We start from the raw sequence: 17,003 nt of genomic DNA on the forward strand, positions 1-17,003 counted from the left end.
GTCAACACACGTGGATAACCCAGGGGTTCTAGAATGCATATTGAGACTCTAACTTCTTTTTGTGTTTTTGTTGGTGTATGTCCAGGCATAGGGAATCCTGAGGGCATTGCCTTTGACTGGATCAATAGAAGAATTTATTACAGTGACTACACCAACCAGACAATTAAGTCCGTTGCCACGGATGGGTCTAAGCACACTGTGATAGCCCGAGTTACAAAGCCAAGAGCGATTGTGTTAGATCCTTGCCAAGGGTATGCCATGGTCTGCTTATTTCTGGAGGGAGTGGGGTCTGAAATTATTTTATGCTCATAGAGAGTCAGTGTTTTGTGGGCTTGTAGCACTGTAGCTACAGATTCAAGGGTGAAAGAGCATGAGTGACTCTACCTGGGAAGGAACTCCCGTTGATGCTAGGAAAATTGGCAGCATACTAGCGAATTAATGCTCTGACTCAGTAAATCCACATTGGGCAAGTTGTATGGATGGAAATGGAGTAGGGTTTCATTTTGCCATATTGGTGTCAATTTACAGTTAAAGAATGCTGCCATCTTTCTTAAGTAAAAAGAGTGAGGTTCTTTGTGATGAATTATGACTCCTTTTGGATCACTAGGTACATGTATTGGACCGATTGGAGTACTAATGCCCAAATTGAGAGAGCCACACTGGGAGGAAACTTCCGGGAATCCATCGTGAACAGTGACCTGGTCTGGCCCAACGGGCTCACTCTGGACTATGAAGAAGGCTTTCTCTACTGGGCAGATGCTAATCTGTATGTGTCTTTGGTTATTCCTGCGGGTGTTGATGAGAAGATTTCTTCCTCCCTCTTCAGAAAAAGAGGGATATGCATAATGTGATGAAATATTGGTGAATACACCTGTGAAAATTGATGTATATCATGAGATTGAATAATTGTGAACTGAAGGCATCTAAAGATGCATTACTAGACAAGTTAATTTCAACTATAATTACAAATGTAGTCATTCAATTTATAATTTACGGGCCCCATGTAAGTACCATAAAATATGAATGGCTTTTCAATGCACACTGATGGTAAGTTTTCTCTGGGCTTTAGCATTCAGTATCTTGTAAAAACATTTTCCTTCAGTCTTTGTCTTTTCGTTGTCTTCTCAAAAAAGTTCTTTCTTCTGTGCCAGCTTCTTCTCAATTTCATAGTGTTTTGCTTATAAACTTCTGTCAGCTCTAATTTTATATGTAACTCTCCAAGTACTCCTGAAATTACTCACATTCCAATCATCCGAAGGATTGAAGAGATGAGATGATTTTGTTTATTATGGCTGGTGTCTACATGGTGGGAATCTTAACTTTTCTTGCTTATTTTCTTATGATTCTGGTCTTGTGCCACTGAGCACCTAACAACTTCATCTTTATTTTCTCACTTGAAACAAAGCAGTGATGTTTTGTGTCTAAATTTGGATCATTCTAGGTAAATATCTCAAAGTAAATGACAAATGGAAAAAATCATTAAGGGAGTGGGAAGGGAAAAGTAATTCACATTTTTAAAAATAAATATTTATTTATTTGGCTGCATCGGGTCTTAGTTGCAGCATGCGAGAATCTTCAGTTGCAGCATGTGGGATCTAGTTCCCTGACCAGGGATTGAACCCGGGTCCCCCACATTAGGAGTGTGGAGCCTTAGCCACTGGACCACCAGGGAAGTCCCATGTAATTCACATTTTATTGAGTGACTACTTTGTACTAAACACCAAGTACCATGCAATTACATGTATTATTTCATAATGCTCTCCCGTTTTCAAATGTTAGTCTGGTTCCCTTTGTAGGATTACTTGTGGGTTATATTAATATGTGGAAATCAATGATTTATATAGGCCATTGTTTGATAAGCAGATGAAGTTCTCCCATTACCAGAAGAAACATTTCTTGCTGCCATATGCTGCACTTGAAAGTTGGGGGCTTGTGTAAAGCCATGGTTGGGCTCAGGCATTGGGTACCAGTTGAGAAACTTATTCTTTCTGGATTCCAGCTTTTTTTTTTTTTTTTTCCATCTTCGTTTTAGGCAGAAGATTGAGCGCATCACTCTACAGGGCCTGGAGCGGGAGGTCATTGTCAGCAGAGCCAATAATCCTTTTGGTTTGGCTGTCTATGGCCAGTATGTTTACTGGACTGACTGGTTCAATAAAAAAATTTACCGAGCAAACAAATATGATGGGTCAAGTCAGACTGCAATGACCACGACTCTTCCCTTCCTGCCTAAGGGTATTCGTGCTGTCGTGAAGGACCAACAGCAGTGTCACAATCCTTGCGATCAGTTTAATGGGGGCTGCAGCCATATTTGTGCACCAGGTAAGGCACTGGCCATGAAGATAGACTCATGGAGAGTAATAATAATGATGACCACTAGTAAGGAAGGCTGAGGGAATATTCAGCTCTAATAGGAGAAAAAATTCTCTTTGTTTTCAGAGTAACTTTTAAAATAGATTTCAGGGTTTGTATGTTGAGAAGAAGACTTTGAAAGGTTTCTTTTGTATTCCATGTGGAGCCTTCTTACAAAGACGTTTTTAATTCAAGCTTGATGGAGGTAGAAAGAAACATGCAGGTTAGGCTGCTGCATCTCATGTCTTGAATAGAAATTTCATCAATGAGCTAACGTTCCTTATAAAAGGATTTAATTCTTTCACTTAGGAGGTACAGTTTATAGTGGATATTTTAGAGTGTGGTGTGTGCTTCAGAAGTGTGTTTTATAGAGAACAACAAATTCATAGGAAGACGTGCCTTTTGAGACTGTTGCTTTGCAGATTTTGCTGGAAGGTAGAATCATTGCTAACGTTTCAGTGAAGACAAGAGATAGTGGTTTAAAGATTAAGGTGAAGTAGCCACATTTATTAGAAATTGGTGGTGGTTCTTACTGATGTAAAAATGACTCAGAGTAGAGTTTCCATGGCTTGTCTTATAGCATGTTTAATATAGAAGCTGTGGCCAATGCTCTTCTGGAGGAGAAAATATGAATGTTTGCTACACAAATCTTTAGCTTTTCCTGGGCCTACCTTTCTTCAGGTCCAAATGGCCCTGAGTGCCAGTGTCCACACGAGGGCCACTGGTACCTGGCCAACAACAATAAGTACTGCATCCGGGATAATGGTACAAGGTGCCATAGTTCCAAGTTCACCTGCCTCAATGGGAACTGCATCCCAGAGCAGTGGAAATGTAACGACATCGATGACTGTGGTGACAGCAGTGACGAGCTGGAAACTCTCTGTGGTGAGTTGGACTCTTGGAACTTTTGTTAAGAACTCACAATGTGCCAAGTGTTTGGTCCTTTTAGAAGTGAAAAACATTTACTCTGAGAATCTAGACTTGCACTTTGCTTAAATCGCACATAAGCTGATATATGTGCTGTGAAGTAGTGTATGATGCTTTATTAGGAAGCACCTCTATAGTGGTTAAGAGCAAAGGTGCTGGATGCCATTTACAGTCTGTAGAGCCCTGGGAAAGTTTCTTAACCTCTCTGAGCCTCGATCACATTAAAGCATTGTGTCTGAAAACTTAACGTGATTAAGTTTAATGTGATTGAGATAAACTTACACATTGAGATGGTAGAGAAATGGAGTGACTTTGCCATTTGCTTAAAATACTTCATTTGCTAAAAGAAGCATACAAAATATTTGCTTAATCTAACTAATTTAAAGTGTCATCTCACTTTGCATGCAGTGCGTTTTGCCTTGGAAGGTAAACCCAAAGTGTCTTATTTTATTTGCTTGTATCTTTTTTAGAAAATGGGATGATGCTTTAATCCAGAAGCTTCTTCAATGTTTTTTTTCCCTCCTCTTAGCGTATCACACCTGCCCTTTGACAAGCTTCACCTGTGCCAACGGGCGATGTGTCCAATATCGTTATCGTTGTGATCACTACAATGACTGTGGTGACAACAGTGATGAGGCAGGGTGCCTGTTCAGGGCTTGTAACGAAACCACGGAATTTACTTGCAGTAATGGAAAGTGCATCCCGCTTCACCTAGTCTGCGATGGAATGGACCACTGCCATGATCACAATGCTTCAGATGAGAAAAATTGCTGTAAGTTCATCTTCAGTACTTGTGCTTTGGAGTCTTGAAGTCTTAGAGCTTGGGAGATGAAATTTTTATATAAAGACAATGCATTTTCTGAGGAAAAACCCCATCGTATTCATCTAAAACATACATTTCATTTTAATACAGTCTACTAAGCGATTTTTTAAAACTGTTCTACCTAGTATTTGAATTATTCACCTAAATTTATGGATCGGTACAACCATTGACTATTTAACGTTCAATATTTTCTCCTTGGTTTATACATCTGACGGTTTTAAAGCTTCACCAGTGGTTACGGACAAAAATGATTGATTAATGTGTTGTGTTTAATGTTTGTTGTGCAAAAAGGTATGTAGTACAGTGTTGACTGAAATGATTTGTCTCTTTAGTTTTTCTGATAAATTGCTTTTTAGTGAATTGGTTTTCCAAAATTTCTGGGATTTGCACTTTAGAATCTTGAGAAAACAAAAGGGCGGAGCGTGAGCACAAATGTATTTTTAGTTTGGGTATATCTACATGTTCCATTGCTTTTGTAGGCACTTAAACACAATATTTATTCGGGTGTGCCTTTTTTTTTTTTTTTTTTTAAATCAACAAGTGGCCAATCTGTTTCATCTATCTCCCCAAACTTTTTTTTTTTTTTTTTGGGCGGTACTTGGGCCTCTCACTGCTGTGGCCTCTCCCGTTGTGGAGCATAGGCTCCGGATGCACAGGCTCAGCGGCCATGGCTCACGGGCCCAGCCACTCTGCGGCATGTGGGATCCTCCTGGACCGGGGGCACGAACCCGTGTCCCCTGCATCGGCAGGCGGACTCTCAACCACTGCGCCACCAGGGAAGCCCCCAAACTTTATTTTGAGTATTTTAATGCAACTCCCAGACATACATATCACTGATAAAGACCTTCTGAAAAACAACTACTATGCCAGTATCATGCCCAACAAAATCAACAATACTTATTTAATATCCTCTAGTACTCAGTCCATATTCAAATTTTATCACTTGTCCCCAAAATGTCAACAGTTGCTCTGTTCAAATTATGATTCAGGCAAGGGCTACACATTGATTTAGGCTGGAATTGAGGCCTAGTGATTTGATTACATTAGACTCAATTCTTTGGGCAAGAACACTTCATAGGTGGAGCTATTTCTTGTCGTATCACATAATGAAGCACATAATGCTTGATTGTTCCGCTTTAAGTGAGGATGAAATTAATTAGTGAATTTAGAAGTCAGCCTGAATCTTCCCTTAGGAAGTTCCCATCAACCTTTCACCCAGTGGTTTTAGCATCCATGGATGGTTGTTCCATAAATTCATTATTACTTTAAGGGTTACAAAATAGGCATTTTAAAATTTTATCGTTCCTTGCACATTTATTAGCTGATGTTCCATAAAGAAGAAATTTCTCTTATTAACTATTTTGTTATCCTGAAATAAAATTCTGCAGGGTAAATGTCTGATTCCTTTCCTTTGTCATTTTTGAGAGTAATGAGTTGGTGACCAATGAGCACTAAGTTTTTGCTTTGTTTTGTTTTTACTATTGTGTTAAACTCATGGATTTTTACGTTTTTGAGTTTAAATGCAGTGAAGTAAGTTACTGGTTTCGGTGCTTAATTGTTCTATCTTCGGCCAGCAGGAACCCTGGTAAAGTTGGGTTCTCTGTTATTTTGACTTGACCCCATTCAGTCTTCCATAGCTCAGACTTGTACATTTCCTGTCTCAGACCTGGAATTGGCCTCATTCCTTTTGTGGTATTTAAAAATTACCACAGTGTTGCATTACCCATTCCTATTTGGCTTTTATTGCTTCTAGGCCTTTTTATTGGACAGAGCTAGGAAATGCAATTCTTAAGGGGAAAAAAAATGATATTGGTATTTTCCATTTTAATTTGGGATAACAGGTTTTTTACCTTTTGGATTTTATAATCATGTCTGTTTTACTTAAAAATCTTGGTTTGTAATAAGTGACATTAACATAGTCACTTATTTGCTTTATTCTATAATAATTTCAACATGCCTATAAGAATTTCAACGTAACCACACAAATATAATTAAAGATTTTAGGTCCTTCTTGTTCTTAGATTATTTCCCACTAGGAATATGCAGTCATTTGTTACTGTTTCCAAATTTTAGGAATTGCTTTTCTTTATCTATTTTTATTTCATTATGTTTATTTATACAAAATAATGTGCATGGTTTCATAGTCAAAATTATATGACAAGGTGCATTCACAGAAGTCCTTCTTCCTTGTCCTCTCCACCCTGCTCCCTCCATACTGTTCTCAATCTGTTCATAGGGGTTACAATTTTCATTAGTTTTATCTTTTCATAGTTGTTGTTTTTAGTGTAAGCATTTCTTTCTTGCTAGACATACACACTGCCATCATTTTTCTTACACAAAAGATAGCCTAGTGTTCTGCTTTTTTTTTTTTTTTTTTTTTTTTCGGTACGCGGGCCTCTCACTGTTATGGCCTCTCCCGCTGTGGAGCACAGGCTCCGGACGTGCAGACTCAGCGGCCATGGCTCACGGGCCCAGCCGCTCCACGGCATGTGGGATCTTCCCGGACCGGGGCATGAACCCGTGTTCCCTGCATTGGCAGGCGGACTCTCAATCACTGCGCCACCAGGGAAGCCCTCTGCTTTCTTACTGTTGATATATCCTGGAGATCATACCATCATTCCTTATCAATATACAGAGATCTTCTTCATTCCTTTTTACAGCTACATATTACTCCATTGTGTGGATATGCCATCATTTATTTAACCAAGAGTGGGGATTCATGCTGATGCTATTAAATAATGAAAACAGACAATTAAAACTATAAAGCAGCCTCCCCTCACCTCCATGGCCTCCGGTATCAGCTGGAAATATCTCTTTTTACTGTAGAATGTATGGCATCCCATAAGTGTCATGGATCATGCCTCTGTGATAGCTTTGAACATCCTTCCCTTCTGGTGGTTTGATTCTGCAATAGATCTGTTAGCGTGGACGTGTATGATGTGTATGTGGTGGGTAAGTTCCAAATGTTTATCTGGTTTTCTTTTTCAAGCTGATCGCACGTGCCAGCCTGGATACGTAAAATGTATGAATTCAACTGTTTGTATTCCTCATCTTTTCTTGTGTGATGGAGACAACGACTGTGGAGATATGAGTGATGAAAACCCCATTTTCTGTGGTAAGATAAAACTGCGTTTCCTTCTGTGGGTCCAGGGATGCATGTCTTGAGCTAATGCAAAGATACATCGCCTGGGTGTTTGGGCTACTTTCAATTTGTCATCTCAAATTGACCTTGTAAGTAGATTCAGTAGGCAGTTACTTTAGGATGTAATTGTAGGGGCATAAGAAGCCCCTTCTCTCTGTTCCCTGGCTGGATGCCTGACTCCAAATATTTCTTCCAGAGACCAGCTGTAATGCCTGTCTTTCTACAATTAAAGACCTTTTGTCTTCAGGAACTCCAGGCAGAATTTGCACATTGAGCCCTTGTATTTGCTCTCAATACATTTGTAGTAGCCATTAGTAACTGAAAGGATTTTTCTCTCTTTTTCATATGTTTGACTTTCAGAAACCTTAATTTCATATTTAGCCATTTGGTTTAATCAAATAATTTCCTGTATCTATTAAACTAAAAGGCCTTTCTTAAGCACGATGATTTTGAGACTATTGGTGTAAATAGATGCATCCTTTAAGAACTTAGTGATTGTCACCAGGCCAGATTACAGTCCAAGAGCAGGAGTCAGTTGTAAAAACAGCAGCAAGAGGTTGCAGAAAATCTAGAAAACACATTAGACCAGAACTACCTCAGGTTATGTGAGAAAGGAATCAATGTTCACGTGTAGGCAGAGTCATTTACTCAAATGAATTATAAGGATGATTAAGAGCAGAACTTTGATAACTCTCTAGAATCATGGTCTAAGATGACTAAAAGATTGTGTGTAGGGTGAACTCAGATTTGGTTATATTGTTGTTTTTGCTTTCAGTAGCATTTATTTTATTTTATGTTATGGCAGAAAACGTAGAACCAAGTTTTCTTTTATCTATAATTTGTGATTTCATGTGTCAAAAAATAGTCTTTTGGTATTTCTAGCAAATGCAATTCATTTTTGAACTTCTGGAATTTGGAAAAAAATTCTGGGAAACTGGAGCGGTATTGCTCTCCCATACTCTTCCCTCCCAATGGAAAACTTATACAAAAACTCATTTCCCAGGCCTCAGCCTTCCTTTCTTGGCAACTCGTGTCCAGATCAGAGATACAGGCAGGTTATTAGGAACAAGCTTGTGTGTTGCTCATGGGTTTTATCTTCTTTGCCTCCTGCAGTCTCTAAGTCGTGTAAGAGCGATGAGTTCCACTGCACATCTGGATCCTGTATTCCTAGCTTTTGGTTTTGTGATCACGAAAGAGATTGTTCTGACGGCTCTGATGAACCTGACACTTGTGGTAAGAGAGTAAGCAAGCATGAAAAGCATTGTAATGCGGCTGGAGACCCTCTTCCGACTACTTCAAATATAGGCTACGATTCTGGCTGCGGGATGTTTGCACTCCTTGCTGAAACCACTCAGCAGACATTCATTAAAAACCTGCTCATGCAGGGCACTGGGTGGGTTGCTGATCAGGATAAGGAGGCTGCTGATCGATGCAGATGAAAAGAGATTATGTTGGTGATGCACCTGGTACCTGCCTGGCTTGTAGAACTCAATTAATTGGAATTGACTCTGAATTGGAATTTCTGAACTTGGCTGAGTTCTGACCCATAAGACTGTGGGAGGATCCAAGAGTGATTGAAATCATCATATATAGGTGGAGGGGGCATAGGAGGGGCACATATTTCTTTCTGTTCTGTGTGCCAGCTGAGGAGGTAGGGTCCATGGCCATCTGAGCTTCCTGAGATGTTCCAAGGACCTTCTAGTCATATTCTTAGAGGCAGTTGTGTGTTGCTTGTGTTTGAAGGCTGCTATTTACCTTTGCAAGTCCTAATCTATATCCACGCACAATTTTTTTTACATAATTAAAAAAATATAAAGGTAAAATTTAATACATTGCTTTTTTGTCTGTCAATATTGCTGTATAGGGGTCAGCAAACTGTGGCCATGGGCCAGCTGCTTGTCTTTATAAATAAAGTTTCATTAGAATGCAGTCACATCCTGGCTATGGCTTTTGCTACAATGGCAGTGTCAAGTAGGCGCGACAGAGAACATATGGCCTGTGAGCCTAAAATATATACTGTCTGGTTAAGAGAGTTTGCTGACCCCTGTTACAAAGTCTTCATACTGCTGTTTAATGGCTGTGTGATATTCCATTGAGTGGTTATATGATCATTGAGTTAACTCCCTTTATTTTAAGCATTTAGATTGCTTTATTTTTTTCCTGTATTATAAATATCACTGCAGTAAGTACCATCACATATAAAGCTTTTTTTTGGAGTGGTATTTTCTTTTTTCTTTTTATAAATTTATTTATTTATTTTTGGCTGCGTTGGGTCTTCATTGCTGCGTGCAGGCTTTCTCTAGTTGCGGTGCATGGGTTTCTCACAGTGGTGGCTTCTCTTGTTGCAGAGCACGGGCTCTAGGGCGCGCAGGCTTCAGTAGTTGTGGCACACAGGCTCAGTAGTTGTGGTGCACGGGCTTAGTTGCTCCACGGCAATGTGGGATCTTCCCGGACCAGGGCTCGAACCTGTGTCCCCTGCATTGGCAGGCAGATTCCCAACGACTGCGCCACCAGGGAAGTCCCTGGAGGGGTATTTTCTTAAGATCATTAGCCTAGTTTTGCAGCTGAATTCAGACTATTTTCTATTCCTATCTTCCCTCAGGTTCAAATTCTGTGGCTAATAGAAAGTGGTATTAGAAGCTCTTTGCCAATTTCTTTTTCCCCAACACTAAGAGTTTTGAGAAAACAAAGGGCACATAGAGTTTTGAGGATCTGTAAAGGAAATAATTAATAACTGTTAGGTGGGTAGAATAGTCTTAGAGATTGGTTTAAATATATGAACTATTGGTTCAAATATATGAAGAATAAATATAGTTTCCAGACTTCTCCATGGGAACCAAAATCATAGTAATAGCAATTAGTACCAACTGTCTGACATATTTAAATAGAAGTAAACATGCAATCTAATATGAATGCATTCTCATAATATGCAGAGATTTTTTTTTCTAGTTTTATTGAGATATAATTGACATACAGCACTGTGTAAGTTTAAGGTATAGAGCATGATTTACATACATCATGAAATGATTACCACAATGAGTTTGGTGAACATCCAATACACAGATATTATTTTAAAGAGATAATAAGATGTATATAAAAGAGTAAAATCCCATTCCTTCACCCTCCTACAGTCCCCTCCCTCCCTAGACATAATCACTATTAAGTGTGAATTCTTCTTATCTTTATCTATATATCCTGACATGTAGTTTTTAAAACACAAATAGGATCTTACTACCTATATTTTTTCTGCAATTTCCCCCCCACTTTTTTTTTCTTAGCCTAACAGTGGCTTGGCACTTAGAAAGTGCAGCTCTATCTCATTCCTTTGCACTGCTGAATATTGCTGTAAAGTATGGGTGTTCCATGTGTTTTTATCCCTTTCCCAGCTGATGGATATTTAGGTTGTTTCCATTTTTTCACTATAAGACATAATGCTAGCATGAACATCCTGCATATGTGGGAAGATTCTTATAGGCTAGATCTCTAGGAGTAGCATTCCTGTGTCAAAGGGGATATGTTTCTTTCAAAGACTGTATTGATATGTACTCTTTTCTTACCAGCTTATGAAAGGTCATGTTTCTCCTTACTGTTATTATTGTGCTATATTTTTAGTGGTTAAAATTAAATTTTCTTTAGCCCTAGGCTAATTTTGAGGGGTCTCTGGGTTTACTGGCATATGACAACTTGATTCATTGACATGTGGGATATGATTAAAGGACTCTAATTGGTGTTCTAGAAAGCCCATGCTGTAGTAGGCTTCTCTCAAGATTCCTGGACTGCAAACCACTCTTCTCACCAAGAGTGCTTTTTATATTTTTTCAGAGTTTTCTGAGCCAACGTGCTTCAGTGATGAATTCAGGTGTGACAATAACAGGTGCATCCAAGTAGAGTGGGTCTGTGATGGTGATAATGACTGTGGGGACATGAGTGATGAGGATGAAAGACACCACTGTGGTAAGTGCAAACAGTCAATTCCTCTGCATTGTCACATTCTAGGGAAACTCAGTAGATTTATTTTTCTGTGTTTGGAGTATATGGTTGTCAGAGAGGTTCCTCTTTGTTGAATGCACACAGATAGAATGTTACCTTTATTTTTACGCCCAAGAATGTTTGATATCATCCACTTAAATGCTTTAAAATGATGAAAAATGATTTTAATGTTTACTTTTTTTCTGTTGCATTTAGGTAATGGAAATAATGTCCTACATTTCTAGAGCAGATAAAGAGAACTCAGTTGGCCACTCTTAATAGCAGTTTTAATAGCGTTGCAATTAACTGTGCCTCCAGTTTTATCCATTACCCTAGTGCTGTTAGGGGGTGGGGGGGTCATTCCTTTTAAGTGAATTATGGAACAAACTATGGAACACCATCTCCCATTACCAACAGAGCATAGAACTCTTAGCTAAGGTGTCTTGGAAGAGTGTCTTTCCATGGTAGAATAATAAAAACAATGACTCCATGATGTCTGCATTTGATTGTTACCTCATATGTCCATGACTTTGGTGGTGGTCCATGGTTCTACATATATTCTATGAAATGGGTGGTTGGCAGCTGCACAAACATGGACTGTAGCATATACTTTTCTCCCATATCTCCTCACCAAGACTCCCTTCCTCTTGTCTCCTCTTTACCCTCAGTGAGATTGGATAAAATACCTGTATTTTATTCTACAGGCTTTCATGATTACATGTTAGCATCTTAGCTCTTTCCTAACAGTGTCTTGGTTTCTGACAACTCTTATTGACATACACAGCTCCTATATACCTAGGAAAGAAGCCCTAGCTTTTTGGAAAATTCTATGACTTTGAGCTATCTAGTCAACCATTGCGAGCTTCAGTTTTCTCATCTGTAGAACTGGCATAAAAATGCCTATCTCACATTGTGTTTGAGTGATTATACTTTGTAAACTAAAAAATGTTACCAAATGTAAGGGATTTTGGGTATCCAATTAATAAAATGTCTGTCTAGTTTGTCTGAGTAGTTTTTTTGTTTGTTTGTTTGTTTGTTTTGTGTGTGTTTTTTTTTTTTTGCGGTACGTGGGCCTCTCACTGTTGTGGCCTCTCCTGTTGCGGAGCACAGGCTCCGGACGCGCAGGCTCAGCGGCCATGGCTCACGGGCCCAGCCGCTCCACGGCATGTGGGATCTTCCCGGACCGGGGCACAAACCCATGTCCCCTGCATCGGCAGGCGGACTCTCAACCACCGTACTACCACCAGGGAAGCCCTACCTTTACTTTTTACTTCTGAAAAAAAATCAAAGATCCAAAGCAATTAAAATGAAAATTTGGGAGCGTAGTTTGTCTACCTATTTTCCCTTCATTTCCTTTCATCCCTCAGACTATTATGTAATGTCAAGCAAGATAAATAATGCTTCAGAATGAATTTGACTTCTAGAATGAGCTCTCATGTGATTTCTGATTCTCATGTGCTTTGGTTTCAGAGAGTCACAGCTGCTCAAGTTCTGAGTTTCTCTGTGTAAGTAGCGTGTCTCCATCCAGGAGGTGCATCCCTCAATCTTGGGTTTGTGATGGCGATGCGGATTGCTCTGATGCCTACGATGAGCACCAGAACTGCACCAGGAGATCCTGCTCTGAAACGGAGTTCACCTGTAGTAATGGACTGTGTATCCCCGACTGGTTCAGGTGAATTGGGGATTAAACAATCTATCAACAAACCTAAACTTCCACGAGGCAGGACTGGGGCCTGGAGCCCATGGTACTTTTAGTGGTCTATGAAAATGTTTGGATTTCTTTTCAAATCAAAAGAAAAAAAAAAGAGAAATTTTAGGTCAAAGAAAGTATTTTAATACCAAATAATATTAATATATCTGGCTTTATACCAATGTGGTCCTTAATTATAAATGTTTTTTATGGTGGTAAAAGTCACATAATATAAAACATACTATTTTAACCACATTTAAGTGTACAGTTCAGTGGCACTAAGTATATTCACATTGCTGTGCAACTCTTACCATCATCCATCTCTGGAATTTTTCACCTTCCTAAACCGAAACTCTGTCCTCTTTAAACACTAACTCCCCATTCGCCCTCCCCACTCCCCTTAACCCCTGGCCCCTGGCATCTACCAATATACTTTCTGACTCTATGAATTTGACTATTCTAAATAAATAGTCATAATAATAAATAAATATTTTTATGGAGGAAGGGGCCCAGGAAGGCAAAAGTGCCTAGGGTCCATGAAGGTCATAACGTGACCTTGCACGGAGGGTCAGAGAGATGAATGAAGTGGGCTTGCGAGAAGAAAGTTCTTTCTTGAGGTAGCTGAGGCTCTTGGTTTTCCACTTGGAGTAGAGGCATGGGTACGAGAAATACTTCGTTCTCTTCTCTCTGCTGTAAGAAGAATAACGGTGTGAGCATGATGATAAATGGGTCTGGGCGCTGCGGCTCAGGGTCAACCAGGCAACAGTGAGGGGCAGGTGAGGTGGACCTTGGGCAAGTGCTCCAGCTAAGAGACGCAGACACTAGTCAGCATCATTTGTGTGGAGGGAAATTGCGAATCTGGATTTTCACCTGAAATATTCTGATTTTAAATGCTGGAAACATATTAAAAAAACCCTCTCAAGAGTGGTACTGGGTTTCATGACACAGGTGTGACCGGCGCAACGACTGTGGTGACTACAGTGATGAGAGGGACTGCGTGTACCCTGCCTGCGACAAGGTCCATTTTACCTGTCAGAATGGGCTCTGCATTTATAAGGCCTTCGTCTGTGATGGGGAAAATGACTGTGGAGATGACTCAGATGAGCTGGAACACCTGTGTCACACCCCGGAGACCACGTGTCCCCCTCATCAGTTCAGGTGTGACAATGGGAACTGCATCGAGATGGTGAAAGTCTGCAACCACCTAGATGACTGTTTAGACAACAGTGATGAGAAAGGATGTGGTGAGTATAACAGAAGATCGGGGAAAAGGAAACCAGGGGGACAATGTGGATTTTCAACCCTTCATGACTTAGCAGGACTTGTCAGTTGGTTCTCTAAGTAGAATATTGCCAGAAAATTACCATTGCTTGTCTAGCAGAAAGCAAGGATTTCTTGGTATCTAAGGTCAGTCACAAACATTTTGTGGACTAATTCATGAGTTAGGCAGTCATTACAGAGAACAGGAGATGAACAAATTCAGGCCAACGGTATCTGACAGCAGAGTGTTGATTCTCTTTGGCCTCTTGCAATGACTTGTTTCCTTCACTGCCTCTCTGCTAGGATTCCTTAGCCTGTTTTTTCTTTTTTTTTAATAAATTTATTTATTTTATTTATTTTTATTTTTGGCTGTATTGGGTCTTTGTTGCTGCACGCAGGCTTTCTCTAATTGCGGGGAGCGGGGGCTATTCTTCGTTGCGGTGCGCGGGCTTCTCATTGCGGTGGCTTCTCTTGTTGTGCAGCACGGGCTCTGGGCGCGGGCTTCAGTAGTTGTGGCTTGCGGGCTCAGTAGTTGTGACTCGTGGGCTTAGTTGCTCTGCGGCATGTGGGATCTTCCCGGACCAGGGCTCGAACCCGTGTCTCCTGCATTGGCAGGCGGATTCTTAATCACTGCGCCACCAGAGAAGTCCCCTTAGCCTGTTCTTAATTTTCATCCTCAGGTGACTAAAGGGGAGAGTTTCATTGGCAGCCCCTCCCCCCCGCCCCCCACCAAACTCCCACAAGTAAACCCGTCTAGAATTTATAAAGTACAGAATCTTAAGGAAGTGTTCTCCCGCGCTGTGTAGTTAGTTTTTGAATGAGAATGGCCATGTGTCACAGGACCAGCCAGAGGTACCCTCCTGGGGTGCTGGGTGGCTCATCCCATTTGTGAGACTCACTCAAGTGAGCACTTCTCTTCCCATCTCCATGTTCAGGGATGTCACACTGCGAGCCTGAAATTGGCCATGGTGTGAGTCGTGGCACCATTGAAATGGAAGAGGCTACAAATTAGAGCTCCCCCCTCCCCCCATCCCACCCCACACCCCAGACCTGTTTTACCAGCACACCACTGTGTGGGCTCTTCTGCTCTTCTTTCTTCTCTCTCCTGCTATTTCACTTCTAAATTTATCGATTAAAAGAAGATTGGCAGGTATAGGATTAGAAGTCAAACTTGTTGGTTGTATTAGTTGTTAAAACCACTGGTGAAGGATCAAGTTGGGAGGAAGTTGAGTAAGAGTAACTTTTGAATAATGTAGGGCCTTTAGAAATCCCTTCTTATCTGTCTTCTTTTAGCATGGTTCATTAAGAATTGGGTCTGTCCAAACGAAGCAAAACAAAATGAAACAAAAAGGATTGGGTCTGTCCAGTGGGAAGGTTGACTTTGGACCACTATGGTGGATCTGTTGCTGTCAACTTAGGTTCTCTGATAACTGTCTTTTACCTACAGGTGTTAATGAATGCAATGACCCTTCACTCAGTGGCTGCGACCACAATTGCACAGACACTTTAACCAGTTTCTATTGTTCTTGTAACCCTGGTTACAAGCTGTTGTCTGACAAGCGGACTTGTGTTGATATTGATGAATGCAAGGAGACGCCCTTTGTCTGTAGCCAGAAGTGTGAGAACGTACTGGGCTCTTACATCTGCAAGTGTGCCCCAGGCTACATCCGTGAGCCAGATGGAAAGACCTGCCGGCAGAACAGCAACATCGAGCCCGATCTCATTTTTAGCAACCGTTACTATTTGAGAAATCTAACTATCGATGGCCATTTATACTCCCTCATCTTGCAAGGACTGGGTAATGCTGTGGCAGTGGATTTTGACCGAGTAGAAAAGAGATTGTACTGGCTTGATATAGAGAATAAAGTCATTGAGAGAATGTTTCTGAACAAGACAAACAGGGAGACAGTCATAAAGTACAATCTACCGGGTACAGAAAGTCTGGCTGTCGACTGGGTTACCAGGTAAGAAAAAGCTGAGGAGCTTTTTAAGAGTTAAAAGGCGTTTTGCTTTTAAAAAAGTATTCAAACCGTGTTTCCATCCTAACAGAGAGCTGATCTTTTCCAACTTGGGTTAATGGGTGGATACATTTTAATGCTTCTGCATGTTTTTGTTTTTTTCTGCTATGTACCTAATAATCAAATGGGATACCACAGAACCTAAAATCTAGTGATTTTAAGAATTTATGATATCAATTTCATGGGGAGGGGCATCACAAAGGAGGAAAGAGCTCTGTTATTACTGGCCATTCAGTGAACTGGAGGTGTTGTGAAGGGATGATGCATGCATTTGTTGGTGCATTCAGTCATCGAAAGCTGTTGCCTAAGTGCCTCCTGCGTGCAGTGCTATGCTAGGAACTGGGGTCTAGAGGTCAACAAGACAGACACAGCCTCTGCTTTCCTGGCGTTCACAGGCTGCTTGCAATGCTATTTATTCACAGCCTGGGCTGGTTGTAAAATGGAGAATGGCCGACTTGAAACTCTGAGCATCTTTAAGGGAGATGGTGATACTTTAATTCAAGTCCACCAGCTCAACCACACTTCTTCACATCTCTATTGAATATCGAATCTATCAGATATTTGGCTTTGTGGTTGACATGAAGCTGGAGGCACTTAGCCTGCAAATATTGCTTCAGTCACCTCAGACCTACAGAGGACTCTTCCACGTCTTCTCTGTTTGACCATCTTAAGGGTAAAGGTTCTAAGATGGGGGATGGAGAATTGGCCCCCTAGTTCTACCTGAATAGTAACTGGCCTGCCATAGGTGCTCAAGGACTGCCTACAGAAAAATGAATAAAATCTTGATCATGTGAATACAAGTATTTTATATATAGTGGCTCTTTT

At 40.6% G+C, this 17,003-nt stretch overlaps 1 protein-coding gene and 1 non-coding gene across 2 annotated transcripts in view; one reads left to right on the forward strand and one right to left on the reverse strand.

Moving 5' to 3' along the window:
• The window catches only part of LRP2 (LDL receptor related protein 2), a 197,001-nt gene that overhangs the window by 129,610 nt on the left and 50,388 nt on the right, over nt 1-17,003 (forward strand). Inside the window, exons 40-50 of the mRNA XM_027078206.1 lie at nt 86-251; nt 608-766; nt 2,033-2,319; nt 3,031-3,234; nt 3,806-4,048; nt 7,089-7,214; nt 8,355-8,474; nt 11,064-11,195; nt 12,681-12,882; nt 13,849-14,144; nt 15,608-16,124. Coding sequence (XP_026934007.1) covers nt 86-251; nt 608-766; nt 2,033-2,319; nt 3,031-3,234; nt 3,806-4,048; nt 7,089-7,214; nt 8,355-8,474; nt 11,064-11,195; nt 12,681-12,882; nt 13,849-14,144; nt 15,608-16,124 — 2,452 coding nt within the window. The remainder of the gene's footprint in view (nt 1-85; nt 252-607; nt 767-2,032; nt 2,320-3,030; nt 3,235-3,805; nt 4,049-7,088; nt 7,215-8,354; nt 8,475-11,063; nt 11,196-12,680; nt 12,883-13,848; nt 14,145-15,607; nt 16,125-17,003) is intronic.
• On the reverse strand, nt 1,600-1,672 carry TRNAR-CCU (transfer RNA arginine (anticodon CCU)). The gene has a single exon. It is a non-coding gene; the product is annotated as a tRNA-Arg (tRNA).

Source organism: Aethalodelphis obliquidens, unplaced genomic scaffold (assembly GCF_003676395.1).
Source record: "Aethalodelphis obliquidens isolate GAN/ISIS:26980383/991018 unplaced genomic scaffold, ASM367639v1 scaffold2, whole genome shotgun sequence".
In the NCBI taxonomy this organism is placed as follows: domain Eukaryota; kingdom Metazoa; phylum Chordata; class Mammalia; order Artiodactyla; family Delphinidae; genus Aethalodelphis; species Aethalodelphis obliquidens.